The 18,598-nt window shown below is 34.7% G+C and overlaps 2 protein-coding genes across 2 annotated transcripts; one reads left to right on the forward strand and one right to left on the reverse strand.

The window, feature by feature from the left end:
• The first annotated feature begins 2,206 nt into the window (after nucleotides 1-2,206).
• LOC148609502 (ribonuclease H1-like) lies at nucleotides 2,207-2,515 on the forward strand. The gene has a single exon (XM_088543118.1). It carries the CDS (start codon nucleotides 2,207-2,209, stop codon nucleotides 2,513-2,515), a length of 309 nt encoding a protein of 102 aa, XP_088399244.1.
• Nucleotides 2,516-10,576: 8,061 nt separating this feature from the next.
• Nucleotides 10,577-18,025, reverse strand: LOC148609503 (cysteine-rich venom protein VAR8-like). The gene is made up of 9 exons (XM_088543119.1): nucleotides 17,977-18,025; nucleotides 17,151-17,170; nucleotides 15,888-15,989; nucleotides 14,337-14,427; nucleotides 12,883-13,037; nucleotides 12,479-12,564; nucleotides 12,127-12,212; nucleotides 11,164-11,274; nucleotides 10,577-10,732 (listed from the first exon to the last, which is right to left on the reverse strand). Exons 1-9 carry the CDS (start codon nucleotides 18,023-18,025, stop codon nucleotides 10,611-10,613), a joined length of 822 nt encoding a protein of 273 aa, XP_088399245.1. The 3' UTR covers nucleotides 10,577-10,610.
• Between the last annotated feature and the right edge of the window lie 573 nt (nucleotides 18,026-18,598).

An 18,598-nucleotide genomic window follows, 5' to 3' on the forward strand; every position in this document is an offset into this window, starting at 1 on the left:
CGTCGATTGCATTTAACCATCACACCAGATCTAGCTTTCTGTACTGATGATATACACCAGCTAGGAGGCAATGATCATCGACCTGTCATGATATCCATTGCAGAATCAACAACATCTGAGTTTGCTCAGCTACCAAGATGGAATTACAAGAAGGCAAATTGGAGTATGTTTCACGCTAGACCAGATGAACTTACAAGGGACATAGCGATAGAGGGAAAGAATATTAAGAATGTGATGAAAGCATTCAATACTGTTGTATTAAAGGAAACAAAGGAAAGTATACCAAGAGATGTAAGAAAGGACCATAAGCCATACTGGTCCAGTGAGAAACAGGCAACACACGAGGCACTCACAAGGGCAAAGGAGGATGCAAAACTAAATCCCAGTCAGGAAAATAACATCAAACTCCAAAAGTGCAAGGCCAACCATCTAAAAACAAAGATTGAATGTTGAGGTTGAAGGAGAAACAACCGTAGGAAAAGCGGCAGCGAATGAATTTGCTAAAGGCTATGAGAAAGAAAGCAACACTGATATACCACTGTCATGGAAAAAAGAAGTAAGAACTGAATTGAGGGACAGATCAAAGGTGCCAACACATGAAATTATGCAGAGAGATATCACCATATTTGAGATGAAGGTAGCCATCAGAAAAATGAAAATGAAAAAGGCACCAGGTCCAGATAATATCACCAATAATATGTTTCAACACCTCGGCACCTTAGCATTAACAACTTTGCTAGAGATTCTCAACCTGAGCTGGAGACAGGGTTAAGTCGCTCAATGTTGGAAAGAAGCTATAATGATGCCAATACTGAAGAGGGGAAAGAACAAGTCGAAAGCCTCAAGCTATCGCCCAATTAGCCTAACAAGCAGTTGTGCGAATTAATGGAGCGTATAATCAACAAGTGCCTACAGATATACTTGGAATCGGGGAGCATTCTTGGTCATGAACAAGCTGGTTTTAAACAGTACAAGAGCATAGAGGATCAGACAACACATCTATTTCAAGTAGCCGAGGATGCATTTCAATCACAGAAAGTAACGCTAGCTGTCTTCTTAGATCTTCAGAGAGCATTTGACAAAGTCTGGAAAGATGGTCTACCTGTGAAAATTCTTAGATATCGAGTAAGTGGAAGAATGTAGAAATGGACCATTCATATATGTACAATAGAAGGGCAAGAGTGCTAGAATACTCGTAGATGGGAAACATGGCCGAAAAATACTTCTAAAACAGGGTGTACCACAGGGAGGAGTATTGCAACCAACTCTGTTCATACTCTATATGAATGACCTAGCTCCAGAGCTACCAAATGGTGTACAATCAGCACTCTACGCAGATGATTTTGTCCTCTGGTGCTCTGAAGAGTATGCAACTACTGCAAGGTACAGGATGCAAACAGCATTAGATATGATAGTCAAATAGGCCAAGGAGTGGTGTGTTACCATCAATAGAGAGAAAACAACATTAACCCTCTCACCTAAAATCCAATCTGTCAAACTGACCATGGATGACATCCATATCACAATGGAAGACCAGCAAACATATCTTGGTGTAACCGTCGATAAAAGACTTACATGGAAACAGCATACAATTACAGCAAAAGCCAAAGCCAGACTAAAACTAAACATCATGAGAAACTGGTACAAAATGGGGTACTATTGAGAAAATTTTGAAATCTGTCTACGAAGAAAACTTACGCCCACATCTAGAATATGGCTCTAGTGTTTTGATGACAGCAGCTAAGTCTCACCATCAGACTCTAGATAAAGTCCAGAATTAGGCACTCTCCATCATCACAGGAGCCATGAAATCAACACCTATCTCTAGTATGGAGGAAATTACAAACATAACACCATTAGGAAGAGAAGAACATGTAAAGCTATGATACATGCCACCAAATATCAATGCTTACCAAACCACCAAGAACATCTACCTAAGCATTTCAAACCTATAAATTTAAAAATGATTGACAATCTATGTGCAGAGAAGGAGGACAATGTAACCATTCAGACAACAGTTCCGTTACCCAGTGCCAAAGATGAACAATCAAAAATCGTCAGAAAGACCGTAACAATAAGCATACTGGAAGAAGAGTACCCATCATAATTGTGGGCAAGAGTTTACACAGACGATTCAGCCACAAATGCGACAACAAAAGGAGGGGCCGGTATCTATATAGAATACCAAAATGGAAAACAACAGTAAATGACAATATCAACAGGACTACATTGCTCCAACTACAAGGCTGAAGAAGAAGCACTCATACATGCGGCAAATGACATCAAGGAAAACGCAGAAAATATGCAAGTAGTATTCCTAACAGATGCCCTCTCCGTAATACAAGCACTGACCAACAACAAACTACAACAACTTGAAAGAGCTATTTATTCCAACAAGAGACTTAAAACTGCCATACAGTGGATACCATCTCATTGTGGAATCATCGGAAATGAAAAAGCAGATAAGCTAGCAAAAGAAGGCGCTCAACAACAACAAGGTGAAAATCCTGTCTGATACACAGAAATGAAGACCATCATCAAGTCTCTGCACCATTCCCCTCAGCAGCAAGATAGCTACCATCAACTAAAAAGTTCTTAGCAAACTACAATCTTCAGGCTCAGGACAGGACACAACAGACTCAGAGTTTTGAAGGTCATACCATCACCTATGTGTCCCTGTGGAGAAGCAGAGCAGAATACAGAACAGACGTGCAAATTACCCCAGGCACAGAGAGAGAAAATATGGGATAAAGCAACACCAAATACATAGAAACAGTATGGACCTGTGGAAGACCTACAGAAGACGGCAAGATTTGTTTAGGAGACTGGAATTCAAGTTCAATGGCGAACGACAAGAAGAAAAAGAATACATACAGAGTGACAAAAGCAAATGAGCAACTCAGACTCCACTAAAACTTGGAGCACCCGGCGAGTTTCTCATAAAAAGTCTTTTCCAAGGTAGACGAAATAGAAAAGGAAAACTATGACGTTGAACAAATCAGTTTTCATAGTGCAAATGGTTACACTATGCGGATCCACGTGTTCATGATGACGACCATAAAATTTCTGTAGTGATGACTTCAATCTTGTAGCAACATAATCCTGTTCCAGAAGCCTAATTGTAAGAAGTCTAGCGCGATGCAAAAAGTATGCGTATTTACGACAATCCCTGGCATAACACATTAGTTGCGAAAATATATCTATAAGAAGATATGATAACTCCATACGCAGGTGCTGAAGGGATTTTGCCACAGATAAAAGGAAAGTTGACACTTCTGAATGAAAAGTCATCACTTTTGTCGTATAGTTTAGTCAATAGTTTCCCTTTATCATCGATCTCTAAGTGTGCGTCAAGATATGAGGCTGACTTAACAGTGCCTGTAGTATCCTTTATCTCAAGTTCTTTTGGATAGATGCAATGTAGCAAATCCCCGAAACTAGGATTGTTTAACGATAATACGTCATCTATATAGCAGAAACTGATATTAAAGGATCTAGCATTAACGATGTTCTTTCTCTCTGATCAGATCAGCTATAACGTCAGTCTTATAAAGGTGAAAGAATATGTCAGCAAGTAGAGGAACACAAGTTGTTCCCATTGAAATGCCGAACGGTTGTTGAAAAACGCGTTCACCACACTGGACAAATATGTTGTCGATAACAAAATCCAGCATTTCGGTTTATTTAAAAGATGATTTGGAATTATTTTTTACAAGGTATGGGGAATCTCTACCAAGAACTACATATTTGTATCTTCGTGTACTGTCTTTTGTTTGAGTGACAACGACGTAAAATGTTTTTGAGTCGGGATTTTAACTAAATATGGGGAATAGAAGTATAAAGAATTGAAAAATCGTATGTTTTAATGCTATTATATTCAGATGTGGATTTCCAGAAGTTCCTTCGGATTTTTCAAGATCAACATTAATATTCCTACGGGAGAAACAAGTGTTTTGGTAGGATGGAAGACCCTCTTTGATAGTTGTAAGTATAGAAGTTAAAAGGTTTGGTAATACATTTGTAGATCCACCTATGTACCATTATTACCATTATTATTATACGGTCAATATATCCACCCGAGCTCGAGATAAAAGAGACTACAGAGACGGGCTTTTTCTGCATTATTTTGGACCTACATCTCGAATTTGACAACAATGGTCAACTCAGCACTAAGATTTATGATGAAAAGAGATGCTTTTAATATCGTAAATTTCCCTTACCTGTGCAGCAATATCTCTTTATCTCCTGCACATTACACAATTTATTCGCTACGCTAACTATTATGAGCGCCGTAAATAACTGCGTAACAGACTTCTGAATCAGGGGTTTGAGGAAATTGGTCTTAAAAGGTCACTTACCATACTCTTTTTTTTTAGATATCAGTCCTTGGTTGAAAAATACTCAGGTTTTTGTAAAATAGAGATTAATAATTGTTTTTTTTTATTTTTATGCAGATGTGACCGCTCATTTACCGATTATGACAATAGCATGCAAATGTTTTTAATCACCACTGGTATATTCACGATGCAATGGAAGGGGGAGGTTTAGCGCGCTGTAAAACCTAGATAGAATGGAATTCCTGTACAAAGTCAGGACCATTGCCGTACCACTTTCTCCAGTATTTAAATACATGTATCTATTTTGCCAGATTTATTTTCGACTTGACTCGATTATGAAATGGATTAGTGTTCTCTAATTTTATTGTTACCCTAACTTGAAAAGTTGCCATTATTCTGTTACTGTGAACTTTTTTGCTTTTGTTGTCGGGGCCATTTGGAACTTACTAAAATGTGTGTTGACATTTGTTGAAGACCTTTGAAAGTATACACAATGTACTATTTCGTATTTTGATTTTTCGCCGGTGCATTTGTCGCGTTCTACTATATCTGTTTCTTTTATTTTATGAGATAAGAAGCGTATTAACAATAAATGTTTCCCTAAAATACACAATAATAAAAGAACTTTAGAACAATCATTGAACTGAAGTACGTACGACAACATCGGCTAAAAACAAGAACACATCGCATAAAAGCAAGATTTGGATTTCTTTTTTTTTCTAAAATACACAATAATAAAAGAACTTTTTTTTTCTTCTAAAATACACAATGATAAAAGAACTTTAGATCAATCTATATGGAACGCTGTATCAGTCTTATAGTACAGAAATTAAATATGTCACTGTGTCTTTACGTGTGGCCATTTCTCATTGTCATTATTATCATGTATAACTACTTCCTGCCATAACTTTCTACGTTATCTCAGTAAAGTTAATTGTTAAGTTGAATACGATATTTGTTATGCTTATAACATTCTTAGTGTTGTTGGAAATATGTTTTATCTTGTTGAAATAACAATATATTAAGTAGATGCCAATGGATATTGTATTCATACGTCTGTACATTATGTTATTATTTCACAATGGCTTGGTTAGGTGTTCATATGTTCTATAATTCTGGTAACTCAGTTCTGTCGCAAATATTAGTTTTAATGTTAAATACTCCTGATATGTTGTTCAAGGGCATTTTGGGGTATACTAAAAGCCTAAATTTCATGCTTTTGTATGGCAAGTGTATTTTGTTGTTCAATTTCATTGCAAGTATCATGTGTTCTGGTATTAACGTAATAATCATGACTAACATGCAACACCTATTACGCTATGGTAAACACCTAATTAACGCATATCAAATAATATAAAACGCTTATGTGAAAAAAGATATTTCAAAATGCTTGGCGAATGACGCGTCGGAAGTATGTTATATTTTACATAATTGACACAACAAGTGTATGAAATCGCAAAACAAAATACCCGTGCCATACAACAGTTTGATGTTTTAGTACAACAGTTAACATACATTTTAACATATGGGGGTAGTTAACATTACACATTTACGACAAGACGGGTTTATCGATTAATAACGTAGTAGTGTATAAACATACATGAGCATCTACATAAAATACTATTGTTTTAGAAATATATAACATACTTTATTATATACATCTCATTTCACTACACTCCTTTTACAAAACAAGTCTTGGCACTCCTGTTTCCGAACCTACCTCATCATTATGTAGACTTGTGGCCATCATTTTGAATATTGGTTTCCACTGACTCTTGAAATCAGTTTGTATTAAATGTCAAGATGAAGACAAGCGATCATTTTTTCCACTACTCTTCGTCAACAAAGGTGCAATAGATGCAGTTGATTTGGCTTACATCTCCAACACAAAAACCTCATGAACTAAATTCCGTCGTATTTCAAAGGAAAATCAATACCGAATATTTAAAGTCCTATACTTCACCTATTGCATCCAAAATTTTCAATTATTAAAGGCTGTTCAGGACCTCAAGATTGAGGACTTCAAGGCTAAACCACCTGTCTATTAATGCAAAAAAAAATTTCCATTTGGTCATTTTAGTCTCGTCATTGCGAGAGATTTAAACATCATCGAGGACGAATCTTTCCGTAAGGTCTTTTCTAAAGATCCCAAGAACCGTTTACCATGCTCCATAAATTGGAATTGAAATTTTAAAGTTCTCATGCATGCCGTGGATGACTACGCATGAAAATGGATAAAACGAGAACGATAAGACATTGACTCTCTGCCATAGTGGGTAAAGGCTGTGGGTATTTAATATTAAAACGTATGAAAGTTTAAGATAGGTCAATGAGTGTAAATGCTACAAGACCCCGATGTATCAAAAACATTGTCTAATATGAATTACAAATATGTTGTCATACCTGCTGACAAAGCCCAAAACAACATTGTTTTTGTATGCAAAACGTACTACATACAATGTTTATTACCAGCTGTTGACGTAGAATGTTATAGCTAGCTGTTATTAGACCTGTATATATTGCTACTACACTCTCCAACCCTTTGTTATCCTCGTTTAGTCTCTCTACCTAAGATGATGATTGTGATCTCTATTGTCTATATACTGGACTCTTTAACTCCAAAAGAATCCGTACAAACACCTACATGGCAGATCTGCTAAATGTACCGCTAAACCTCTTTTTTAACTTGTAACTTCTATACTGACAGCTGTCAAAGGTGGTCTCCTGTCCTACTACGACACTTATTACTATCATACTGGTAATTATTCAATGTGGATCCTGAAAAATTAGAAAGATCTCATGGAAACCCTCGATTCATGATTATTATTAGAATACAATGGCATTAAAACCTTCGATTTTAGACTCTTTATTCATCTTTTCCACATACTCAGTTAAAACCCCGACTTTAAAACATCATGCGTCATTGTCACTACAAAAAGACGGTATACCTAGATACAAATATGTAGTTCTTGGTACAGATTTCTCATATTCAGCTGGAATTTTTTATCGACAATATATTTGACAGGGTGATAGACGTGTTTTTTCAACAAACGGTCGACATTCCAATGGGAACAAATTGTGTTCCTCTATTTCCTGACATATTCTTTCACTCTTATAAGTCTGAGTTTATAGCTGTACTAATCCAAAGAGGAAGCTTTGTTTAGCTAGATCATTTAATCTCAGTTTCCGCTGTATGGGTGACGTACATGTATTATCGTTAAACAATCCAAGTCTTTTTGGAATTATATATATATATATATCGCACCTAACCCAAAGAACTTAAAATACAGAATACTGTAAAGTCAGCTCCATATCTTGGTCTAATCTTAGAGATCGATAGTTAAGAAAAACTGTATACCAAACTATATGACAAACGTGATGACTTTTCATTCTGTGTTGTCAACTCTCCTTTCATCTATAACAACATCCCTTTAGCACATGCGTATTGAGCTTTCATGTCAAAATTCATACCTCATGCCAGAGCGTGCTGTAACTATACAGATGTTTTGTCTGGCGCTAGGCGTCTTACTATTAGGGTTCTGTAACATCTTTATGTTGCTACAAGATTAAATTCATCACTACAAATGTTTTATGGTCGTCATCATCAACTTTGTCATATGACCGCACATAAAGACACCCACAGTGACATAACATATTTTTAAAATACCTACACCATAAAACAATTACGGCATTCCATAAATCTAGAAAGCTGGTCGTTTATATTATATCATAGATGATATGAAATGAGAACATCATAACTATACAACTAGTCAGGTTATGATATTGTACATTTGTGGCATTTTAGTCATCATTTATATGACACATTGAAGATTTAACTCTCGTTTATTTTCATGCTATAAATACATTTTTAAAACCTACATTTTCAAATTGAGTACGGGAACAAATGGGTCAATTTTGAATATTTATCTGACCGAAAGTCCACATGGCTGGATTAAATATCATTTTAAAGGTATTTAAAAGGCGCTTCGAATAAGGTCTGTAAAAGAACTTTTTGTGTTTCAATTTCCGAAAATTCGAAGTCAAAGCTTAAGGTAACATCAAAGTCTCATTAAAATTAAAATATTTCTGCAGTATTTTCATTTTTCTTGAAACCGTTTGACTTATTTGAAGAAATTTGAACATAGCTTTACCAGGGCGTTTCTGTAAAGTGGACAATATATAGTGTAATAATGTATTTCTCCATGAAGACCAAAGAAATTCAGAAATTTTCAAAAGAAATGGAATACTATTGACATTGTAATGAAAACAATTGTATATCAAGATAATTTCGACGATGTCTTACAATTGTTTATAGATTTTTTAATGTATTGAGTTTAGTAAGCAATATGTTCTCAGTTATTTTACACAACCATGGGATCCTTTAATTGTAAATTTTGTGTCGAAAACGTTTCTGTTTTTTTTTACCGTCCACGAAATGGTATTATTATATCAATGACGTGCAACATTAAGAATAGTTTTTGGCACATGCTATAACGGTTTTTTTTTATTTATACAGACACATTCACTATGGCGAATATGATAGTATAATGAGATGTTAGGATATATTTGGTGAAAGAAAGATACGATTGAAAAAAATATGATTGAAATGTAGTATCTTTCCACCAAATGGTCTCGTTTAGAATAAATACATTTCTTCACTATAGCATGTAAGTATTTTTGGCCAGTCATTTTCCGCTAAAATTTATTACATATGAAATAAAATCTCACGTGAATAAATATAAAATCAAGGTGAAAAATATGCTTTGTAGCAGCGTTTTTCAAGGCGTATATCCATGAATTTACTTTCCAATGTAAAATGGAACGTTTAGTATCACAAGTCGGTTTCAAGTCACCCATATATTGTCTACATACGCTGTTACGAATAAAACTGCAAGAAAATACATAACCAACTGAACAGTGAATCAGCATTGATAAGAAAAGACCAGAACTATTTTTATTACTCTTGTGACGAAAGAAACTTTGTTACGATTAGTGATATAAACAATGTATTTTACAACTTAAGAATAGTCTTAGCAAAGGCAAGATTCAGCTTGCTAAGATACAACTTTATATGCGTTGTGTTATATGGAGCATTGAAAGTTGTGACCAGTAAATTGAACAAAAAATAGAGAATTTCATTCTAAGGCTAGTTGATTTTCTTAATATAGAATAACACCAAAGGAGATGTTGGCGGTGGCCTCAACCGATACACACCATTAGCATTTATCTCATAGTAACAAGAAAAAGAGGCTCCCAAGAGTCTGAATCGCTCGCCTGGTTAAATTTTGCCTTCTTAAGGGCACTAAATTTATCAAAGAGTTGTCCAACAATTTTGACTCAGTAAGACGTTGGTAGGATTTATTATAGGAATCATTTCTTCAATTGAAAGTTTCTATCATAGTTTTCAAGATATTGACTGAAAACTAAAAAAGGTCATTTTGTTTACTTTTCAAGGGCAATAACTCTTGAAAAGAAGTCGTCTGACAACTTTGATCCCTGAAAATTTTTTCTAGGTCTTATAAAAATGATCATTTCAGCAATTGAAAGTATTTAGATAAACTTAATGGTTTTTGAAGATATATGCGATAAACTACAGTCTGACATCTATGTTGTATCTTTTTGTAACGGCGGTCAAAAAAAAATCCCCACATCAGTTCTATGCACGATACCCAAATGAACATTCGTACAAAGTTTGGTTTCAATTGGTCATGTAGTGTCAGAGGAGAAGATTTTTGAAAGAAACAACATTACAAAGAGCAAAAGAAACCTCGAAAAGGACACTAACTCCAACATGGCTTAACCGATTCCAACGAAAATTTGACCACAGATAGATCTCAACATGGTGAACACTTTTACTTGTGTCATCATTTTGGCTAAACCAAAAAGTTTTGGGGATATATGCGAAAGACTACTGTCTGTCCCCTATGTTCTATTTTAAGTAACGATGGCCATGTTTTTCGGTAGATCAGAAATCCCCACATCAATTCTTTGCAAGGTACTCCAAGGAACATTCATACTAAGTTTGGTTCTAATGGGTCATGTAGTATCAGATGAGAAGTTTTGTTTTAAATTACATTAAAAATGGCAACCAAACGTCGAAAAGAGGCAATAACTCCAACATGGCTTAAAAGATTGAAAGATTGACCACAGATAGATCTCATCATGCTGAACATTTAAAACTTATATAAAAACTGGACAGTGGGACAAAACACCTCAAATTCTCGAACAAAGCAAACTCATTTCCATATATGTCACGCATTTATTACAACGATTTCAGCATCGATTACAGTAATGTGGGCAATCATTTCTTGTGTTTGTGTAAACTTTGCAGTACACGTCTTTAGAAGCTGGACTCATTTGCGAACACCAAGAAAGATCTGGAACTCTGCAGTTCACTGAAAAAAGATAGCATACATGTGAGCGTCTCTAATGCTGCTGAAGCTTAATAATTGTGTCTACCCAAACACATTGTTAAATAATTCACAACCATGGTTGGGCAACCAGGAACTACGAACACACATACTGTAACATATACATGTAAAAATTAATATGATTGAAACATATGTACTGTAGGGTACATACAATGTATATGTATATGCATAATAACATTTAAACTGACTATTTAAAACAGTCTGGCGCAATTAAAATACGCTATTTTTCTATCCAAAGGAGTGTTTTATAGTATATGTCGGATAATAAATACCATTTATGTATACTAAAGCAAAAGAAAAGACGACATGCAGAATTTTTTTTAAATCACAAAATTCAATATGAAATACTATATTTAACTGTTGGATATTAAACAAAATTGCAGTAGCATTATTACGTTTTTCACATGCATCTCCATAAAAAGGACTCCTTGGTGCGTTTCTACATTTACACTCGCATGTCGCTGGATTTAATTCTCCATCGTTCATACACATTTTACCACCACAATCTACATATGAAACATGTGAATGTATAATTATTACAAAGGTTACCAACTTAGTACAAATAATTATGGCGTCTTGGGAGGCTCATTTTTATTTCGTTTAGTCGCCATTCCATTCATGTAACATAAACCTCAGATTAAAAAGAAATGCCCCAGCGAACGTCATGGTTATCTTAACTACCTTACAGACAATTCCATATTCAACATCCTTTTCAGTTTAAGCGGGTCTGATCAATTTGAACAGATTCCAGAAGTATTACCTTTCTCCACAGATGAAGGAATATTTTACACATTACCTGTGAAGTAAACAAATGTCATAGGCAGCATGCAAATTCTAAAAAGAAATCGATTGCCTTCCCCTATTTTAGAAAGCAATGCATCGCTAAGGATGATACAATCGTAGCTATCTTTTCCAATGAAGGTTACTAGGTTTTTGACAACAAGTGGAGTATGGAGCTAACGGAATAATATGCATACATGTACACAATGTACGTACATTCCACTTTTTCCGAACTTTTTAAACAGGTTCTATTCTCTACTTTCACTCTAGAAAAGACTCCGGTATTAAAAAAATGAAGTTATTTTTACTGAAACGTAATCTTTAACTATATATTTTATATGTTTGGTTCAAGGAAAAGTTTTTTTTTCCGCAAGGACAGTCACTTTATTGTTACTTCCAGGACATAGCCTGTTTTTGTTTTGGTATATTTAGGAATCTGAAAGGTTATTCAAATTAACTCACAACGCCTTGCAGATCTAGCAATTATGTTTTCTGTGTTCGTTTTGACAATAGAAAATAAGCGATATACGTTCATATCATTAATGAATATATTAACTTAGCATTAACAAATAACGTACCACATAAACCGTTATCACAGTTATCCGGACACATACTACAATTTCCTCCATTATTCCACGGTTTCTCTATGTCCTCATATATCATTCTAAGTAAGCAGTAACACACATTGAAAAGTAATAATTTTCTGATAGTTGTTCTAAAACTGTGTAGTAAGTTGTTGGCTTAGTAAATGTACAAGTACAGAAAGTATTTTATTTTGTGTTTTACCAATAAAGGTGAATCAATATGAAGATTTCACAATGTTTAGTTGTAAATGTACTCAATGAATCATATAATGGTAATTACTTCTAAAGCTGGACATTTCTAAAAGCGGTACTAAGCGGCTTGAAACCTCTAGAAATGTGTACTTACGAGTATCCATAGTTACAAACAAAGTAAACAACACAGCCACAAAATGACCGTGCACAGCCAACCCTGCTCGTTTTCCAATAAAGAACCTAATAAACAGTTTGGTTTAAAGTTTATGTAGAGTAAAAATGTATGTAGCTGACTGACATATTCTCAATATTTAAAAAATTGGCATTAATATTTACGTGCTTGAAGTGAGTTTTCTTTTGTGTTACGAAATGGGAGATGCTAAATTGAAGAACGTGATACGTATAGTAGTGGTCATTATAAAATTGTTATTTACCTTTTATCCCAATGTAAAATTACACAGCTTATGAAAACACACACTTGAAATTCCAAACCATCAGAATCAACAACATAACATATGATGTACTTCTTTGTTTTTCCTCTCAATTGATATTTCATACCTGAGCAATATGAGCTATTAATGTGACGTCTCCATTTGTCGGCCCTACTCCATATTTAAAGTGGTCAATTTCATCAAACCACATGTTCATACAATCAGACCATGACATTCCAGACCCAAAACACATATTTTGTCCTGTTGCAACTCCGGGAAGCTCTGTAACAGTACGTTAAATTTACACAATGCAGTAATTCTGCTCAAAAACGGGTGAGTTTTTGTGATTGGTTAAAAGCAAATTGTGGACGAAGTGCAGTACTGCTGTTATAAGCTTATAAAACCTTACACATAAGCATGTACTCAAGACCCAATATACGATTGTTCTTGCGTATAGTGGAGAAATGTATCTTGACAGAGATAGAGACCTTACAGTAACGTGTCCATATACTTTAAAGTAGTTTATTTATCATTCTGTAAATATTCTTTTGTGCTTTGTATTAATTATCACTGACGACTTATGATTCACATGTACATGACTGTTGGTTTAACTACTACACCAAGGTTTTCGATAGCACAAGCTCGTAAAAAACATTCACAAAATTTTAACCGATACAAGGAACTCATTCTCAAATACAAATGTCCTTGCATGTAAAGGATTAATACGTGTGAATATATCTCATCCTTTGTTTTATGGTAATATTCTACACAAGGCACGGAAAGATCGACGCTCACCCAATAAGTTAACCAAACCGCTGAATAGGCTCATTCGTAAGGGATAGTTATAATATATTGTTGTCAAATCGTTAAGGATAACATGTTTATTAATAACATTGATTCACTCGTAGGGTCTTTACATCGATATTAAAACAATATATTTAAAAGCAGTTTTTAGCATGTCATGGGTTGTTTCCTTATTGTATGACTTATGATGTACCGTGGTTCTCAACCCCGCTTGGGAAGAATAAGAATTGGTATTGATTTTACATACGATGGGGACATAACTATTATAGGTTTAAACTGGTCTGGTAACGGTATGTCAGTTGACCTCTAGTAGATCTTAGTTTGTACTTTTGTGTAATTTATATTCCGTTTCTATAAGTCCATTGTAACAAGGGACTCAAACCGGTTTGATCCTATTATTAGGTGTGTTTAATTGTTTGGTATTTTTTCACAGTGGCCGGATTTTAAAGGGAGGTTTGTGATTACACCAAAAGACTTCAACTCCGCCGCATTTTTTTAGCCTGTCCTAAGTCAGAAATGTCTTGCCTCTACGTCTTGTTTGTTTTCACCATAAGTTTGTTTTTATTTTACATGAGTATGTAGGCAAATCTTTCGCTGTACCTGTGTATAATGATGTTTTGGGGCGAGCTGCAGCCTGTCTTGTGATGTGAGGGTTACCTCGTCGTTCATTGAAGACCGATGGGTGGCCTACGGCTGACATTTTTGTCCCGGTTGGGTTGTTGTCTCTTTGCCAAATCTATTCTCGTTATTTTTAATATAAAACCCTTTTTCACTCACCGTCTGCATATCTATCGTAGTACTTATCATGTTCATTCGTGTACCGCTCAGCATGTATGGCTGCTTTTTCTTCCAACCCTTCATCCCAGTACTGAATTTAAAAAAGTATGATTCGAAATACAGGTCATATCCGGCCTAAACTATCCTGCACAGATTATTTCCAATCATTATCATATGAGTAAATCAAAAAGCTCAAATAGGATACTCTGCATTTAAAGAGGTCAATTAAATTAAAGCAGCTTCACATCTTCCAATATACGTTATTTATACAACAAATATACTAACAACCATAAGGAGTCACAACTTTATAGAACAAAGATCAATAACGACTTTGTATACCAAGAAAGCATTAACTGTCATTGAGCAGAGGCGGTATGTCTTAGGTATCAGTCTTTATTACAATCAGTCAGAAGGTGATTAATGCATGTAAAAAATATCATCAAATTCACTTTTATTTCTAATTTAGAAATAGTTATAGAAAATATAACCAGTTTCAGGTTGTTACGCTTTTGAGATAAAACATATATAGAATTGAGAATGAAATGGGCACTGTGAATGAGTTACAGTTCTCGTGCTCAGAACCTTAGCCGGGGGCTACCTTAGTTTGTTATTTAAGCTGTTTCTACTATACCTTGCCCCGTGCAGGTCCGGGTGTTAAAAGAATAGGCCTGCAGCGGCGCTAAGCTTGTCATAAAAAGTGACTAAAAAGTGCTCAGAACCTTAGCCGGGGGCTAGGGCGCTCTGTCCACAGAGCAACTGGGTTGTGTGCCCCAGGTGGTGGAATGGGGTACCCCTGGTGTGTTACATGCTGGGGTTGTCAGGCTGTAATACGGAAAACCTGACCGCGAACCATAGTGGTGCACCTCGTTGGGAAAGATGCCACGTTCCTCGCACGTTAAAAAAAACCCTACTGTGGTATTCTCCCGGAGTAGGAACCATAGGGCTCCGCCACAGGAGGCTAAATTGCCCGACCTCACCCACCTCTCCCTATTTCCAGTGGCAATCAAAATTTGTCGACCCCATTATCCTTGTACCCCATCCCTTTTTTCATTTCATCATCATTTCATGTTCATTTTATCATCCATTTCATGTTAATCGTCTGAATATAGCTGAAATAATGCTACTCGGACGTTAAACCCCAACAAACAAACAAAAGTTCCCGATTTGGATGATTTATGCATGTGGGAGATAAATATATAATTCTCACGAAAAAAGCTTATCTGAATATTAAAAGGACTATCGTTACATTTGTACATGTACGTAAATATTTTGTATCTGTAGCTAGAAATAATATAAATATATAGATATATAAGATAGAGGTGATTAAAATATATTTTTTTTTTAATCACCTCTGTCTTAGCCAGTCTGAAATTTATATGAAGCGGTACTTAGTATCTCAGACACTCAAGGATAAGATTTCAAGGAAATAAAATTTCAGATGGCCACAAGTACGAAAATTTTGTTTCAAAACAGATTATGTTCTGCTCCCTAACTTGCATATCTGTGGTTTTTGAAGGGTTGCTTATTTTAATGACTGTAACAACAATGTACCATTTTCATCATATTGGCTCCATTGGGTGCGGCCAGTCTTCTTACTGTATTGTGTGCATCTAGAATTAATGTGCGATATTTTGGTGTGACCTTGGTAAGAGTCTGGAAGAAAATGTGTTGTATAATTTAATGTACCTATATATACCACCTAGACGAATTCAAGGGTCCGGTGATTCATTTATCTCTTTTGTTGAAAAGTTTTGTTAAGTATGAACAAATATTTGGCAAAAATTATGACCTTTAATGAATTACAGTATTAGATTATTACCTTTTCCCCCTCTTTTTTCAAATGTTTTGATCGATCCTCCTCTGCACATAAATGAACATAACAGAAATTGCAATATATTGTCTTGTTGCAGGCTAATCGCAATGATAAACTTTTCTTATTGATTTGGTATTTTGTTTTGCAGGTAAACCGATTGCGTTATATGTGTACCTATTCATTCCATTGTTCAATGTCATTTGCAATTAAAGAAAATGAAGAAAATTTGACAAGACAACAACAAAAAACATAAATAAACTAGAAAGTTAAAACTATGAGCATTGCTCATCATATTGATACTACCGATCCCTATTTGATAGCATGCACAATTTAACTTTAAACCTAATTGGTCAAAAAGGATGCATAATGGTAATTTGTAAGAAATATTCTGTAAAAGCTTCATTAAATTCCATTCAGCTGTATATAATGAGTTACAGAAAATAGACGGGTAACTGCACGTTAGGGAATGATAAAGTCTATGTTTGCTGGTGTTAGACCTCGAAAAACTTAAACTTGAAATATATGATAGAATGCCCACATATGTAATAGTTATCTAAATAAAAATTATGTACTGTAAAAGTTTGATTAAATTTCCTTCAGTGTTGTAGGAGCAGTAACGGATGAGAGATGGGTCCCTCCTGTCCCCATATTCATAATTACAAAGTCTATGTTTTGCTATTTGAAACCCCCAAATGTACATTGTATTAGGATCGAAATCTAAAAAAGTGGTGCACAATTGGAATATGTAATAAAGACTTTTGTTAAAGAAAGTTTCATTTAATTCCATTCAGTGGTGTAGGAGGAGTAATGGACAAGAGATGGATCCTTCTCTGCGTAACAGATGGGAGGAAGTATGAAGGAAAGGACGGACACTCGTAACACCATATCCCATCCACTTAACAAGTGATTAGTCATAGTTACATTATGTCCCTGATGGGAACCAAATTAATTCAAACAAATATAAGACTGTGGCTAAAATATTTCTACATCATAAGACTTACCGCATGTACACGGTTAAGATCTGAAACAGAATTAAAAGAAAAATTGGTAGTTAGAATAGTGAACTAGTATCACACATCGCTTTTGATCATTACACGATGGAAATATACAATTGAAACTAATCTTACATGTATCTCTATGACAATTTGTAAACATTGGGGCTACATCTATAAAGCCTGTTCTCATAACATTTTCATATGAGATGTGAAAAATTGGAACTGATTTGCAAAATAAGTTTAGTAATTACTTTAAACGAGTTATTCATTTCAAATCAAAGTATCTCTTTATTCTCTGATACTCCATTTTATCTTTGATATATTTTAAACATATTCAAGTGTGAACATGAGAGTAAGGCTAGAAGCCATTAACATAATCATTCACAGTTGTATCAATAATCATAAAACGTGCTTTACAATCTATTTCGGTGTACTAAGAATGTCCCATTTATACCACATACCATCCACACACTTTCCTTTGTCCCCATACTACATGTAATTCACCATTCCCACTAGAATCTCCATAGCAATATTTCTTACATGTGTATCAGCGTATTTAATTATCATCTTAGATTGTATTATTTTAGACTAAGCAAATTAAAAACCGACCATTTTTAAATGAATTAAATATACTTCTCATTCAAATACCTATTTTGTATTTTCCCTGTACTTCCAATTCAAAACCTCTCTCTTCCCATACGAAATAGCAATTCCCTATCCCTATTGAACCATAGACAGTTTATCCCTTGCACGTACTGTATCTCACAATCATGTTTTTTTTATTCATTTAAATATACATAATGAAAACTGTTCTAATCATAAGCAAACTTACAGCATACAAAAAGTGAAAAAGCGATAAGGTTAGCTCTGCAACCATCCATTGCTACGAAAAGCAGCTGGTGTAAGCACATATAGAAACAATGCACAAGTGAAAATGTTTCTATCTATTTTAACTTTGTACGAATAAATTATCTGAAAACTTTCTTCGATTATTGCACTATGTGTTTTATAGAAGACAATAAAAAAGAATAATAATCACAACGTATACATATACAATATTCATACGGTCACTGATTTTATAGACTTTACACGTATGTCGATAAATATCTTTGTCTTATGATCTTTTTCACAATTCAAGGTTGAGTCATCGTGACAAAACGTTATAGTGTATGGAAATTAGATATATTTGCACAAATCACGTATTGACATATCAGCATTTAAGAGTATTGCCAAATATTTTTTTAACAAATCTATGATACCTTTATTTCAGCCATTTATCAAATTATCTTAATTCTACATGTAAAATGACTAAGTTTCGCATCTACCCAAAAGAACTTGAGATAAAAGATACTACAGACACTGTGAAGTCAGCCTCATATCTTGACCTACACTTAGAAATCGATGGTAAAGGAAAACTATTGACCAAACTTTACGACAAACGTGATGACTTTTCA

This window comes from Perna viridis, chromosome 8, assembly GCF_037379345.1.
Source record: "Perna viridis isolate PV_CMFRI_1.1 ecotype Kerala chromosome 8, ASM3737934v1, whole genome shotgun sequence".
Taxonomy (NCBI): domain Eukaryota; kingdom Metazoa; phylum Mollusca; class Bivalvia; order Mytilida; family Mytilidae; genus Perna; species Perna viridis.